Source organism: Cibotium barometz, chromosome 45 (genome assembly GCF_041138505.1).
Source record: "Cibotium barometz isolate CiBa-2024 chromosome 45, ASM4113850v1, whole genome shotgun sequence".
Lineage (NCBI taxonomy): Eukaryota > Viridiplantae > Streptophyta > Polypodiopsida > Cyatheales > Cibotiaceae > Cibotium > Cibotium barometz.
The window spans coordinates 6,881,250-6,883,275 of NC_141090.1; the positions used below are offsets into that span (position 1 = coordinate 6,881,250).

General features: G+C 44.4%; 1 protein-coding gene across 1 annotated transcript; it reads left to right on the forward strand.

Moving 5' to 3' along the window:
• The first annotated feature begins 709 nt into the window (after positions 1 to 709).
• LOC147612370 (uncharacterized) lies at positions 710 to 1,565 on the forward strand. Its single transcript, XM_086782995.1, has 2 exons — positions 710 to 891; positions 1,093 to 1,565. Exons 1-2 carry the CDS (start codon positions 788 to 790, stop codon positions 1,403 to 1,405), a joined length of 417 nt encoding a protein of 138 aa, XP_086639121.1. The 5' UTR covers positions 710 to 787; the 3' UTR covers positions 1,406 to 1,565.
• Positions 1,566 to 2,026: the final 461 nt, after the last annotated feature.

Genomic DNA, 2,026 nt, shown 5'->3' on the forward strand with positions numbered 1-2,026 from the left:
CATGGGGAGATTTGAGGTAATTTGAGCAGGTGAACACATTGATGATGTACAGAAAAGGCAGTGACATGAGACATAATCGAGGGATGCACAATGCACATTAAAAAAAAAAAGGCAGTTGCATAAATAGGGCAGTTGCACAATGCACATAAAAAAAGGCAGTTGGACATTGCACATAAAAAAAGGCAGTTATATTTTGTAGGATTTAAGGTTTAAATTTTATTAAATTTCTCCATAAGCAAGTTTTTTTTATTAAATTTGTCCAGGAGCACCCAGCAAGGCCCACAATTGAATGCCCCACTAGGAGAAGCAACATCAACGTGACTATTAGCCACAGGAAAAGAAAGGTGACCGGATTGTGACTTCCAGTGTTCAATGGCGTAGTGCGCAAGCAGAGCGTCTGAATGGGATTAATCATCTCTCTTCTCTCAAGGCTCACACAGACATGACACCAATGTGTTGTAGGTTACTGCAGAACAACAAACACAATTGTCAATGTCAATAAGACTAGAGAGGTGTGGAATCTGGATAAGCTTGGACATAAAACTAAGCGCCTGAGCTTCACTCATGTCGTGCTCGTGTACAGCATGCGCATCTCCGTATGAACCCCCATCGCTTTTTCTTCTTTACTTCAAATCATGCTTTTTAGTAGGCTCCCCACCCACCCTTCATGGCGACACCGATCGGCAATGATGATAAAAGGCTAAAGCTCTTCAAGCTTTTTAGCATTGCTCACACAGGGTAGTTACTTGTAGGTCTTGCTAGGCTAGAGTACTGCGTTTGCTTGCATATGGCTCGCTTCTTTAATTTGAGAATTGCCAACACCATAACCAGAAGCTTCAAGCAGCAACAACACACAGAATTCTCCAAGTTCTCTCTTGCAAAGCTAAGAGGGTGAGAATACAATATACTGCAGTGCCTGTGTTTTTGCCTTTAATATACTCGCTGTAGCTTAATCGGTCGTGTTTTTGCCTTTAATATAATCGCTGTAGCTTAATCGGTCGTGTTTTTGCCTTTAATATACTCGCTGTAGCTTAATCGGTCGTGTTAAGCGACTTGGCAGTTACTCTTGCTTTGGGTTCTGTTCCTGTGCAGAAACTGCTCGACCCGCTCCTCCTTCTCCACGGCTATAAGCAGTGCAAGCTCAACCGCAACGCACGGCGCAGGTGCGGTTGATCTTCGACAAGGCTCATCTGCATCACGCTCGTCATCTGGTGTGTCGAAGACGCCACCCACCTCTTGGTGGGGCCCGGACCCAGACACGGGCATGTGGGCGCCAGCTCCTCGTGAAGACCAGGCGGGGTTGCGCAGCTTCAGCGGCTCCGTTTCGGTGGCGGATGAGCAGCAGCCTTGGTTCCGAGAAGACGTCCATCTGCACTACCACCTCGATGATAACCGTAGTGCATGAATTAGGGCCACTGAAAATATATGTGTAAATTATACCTATACCACTGTAAAATGTCTCCCCGTCTCTTTGCTGCGCGTGGATACATAGCATAGCAAGCTGCTCGTTTCCGAGCTTGTTTTCCCTTTAGATTTTGTTTTTATTAAATTTCAAGTTCCGTCTCTCAGATATTGCATGCAGTGGATTGCTCTCGAGGGATTGCTTCAAGACAGCAGAAGGGGTTGAAACTTAGAGAATCTGACTTAAAAAAAACGAGTCCACGTGTTTTCTATGAGCTTTAATGGATTGATACCCTACAGGGATCATAAAAGGAATCACACCCGTTGGTCAGGTAAAAGATGAAAAGGGTATTTGGTTGTCTAATCTCAGAAAAGAGATTGTTAGAAAATGGGTTTCTTACCTTGGGCCAACCTTGACTATAAAGAGGATGTCTCTAGAAACAGGCTTCAAGTTGAAGAGACCTTGCTCACGATGCTACCTAAAGGGTATTCTCTTGATAGAGATGCCTCTTGGATAGAGAGGCCCTCAGCACAAGATGATTGTTGGCATGCCTTAAATCTTCTTTTGGTAAAGAGAAATCTCCAAGTTTGGGATGGTCTTTTTGTGGAATTCTTTTTAGCCTTG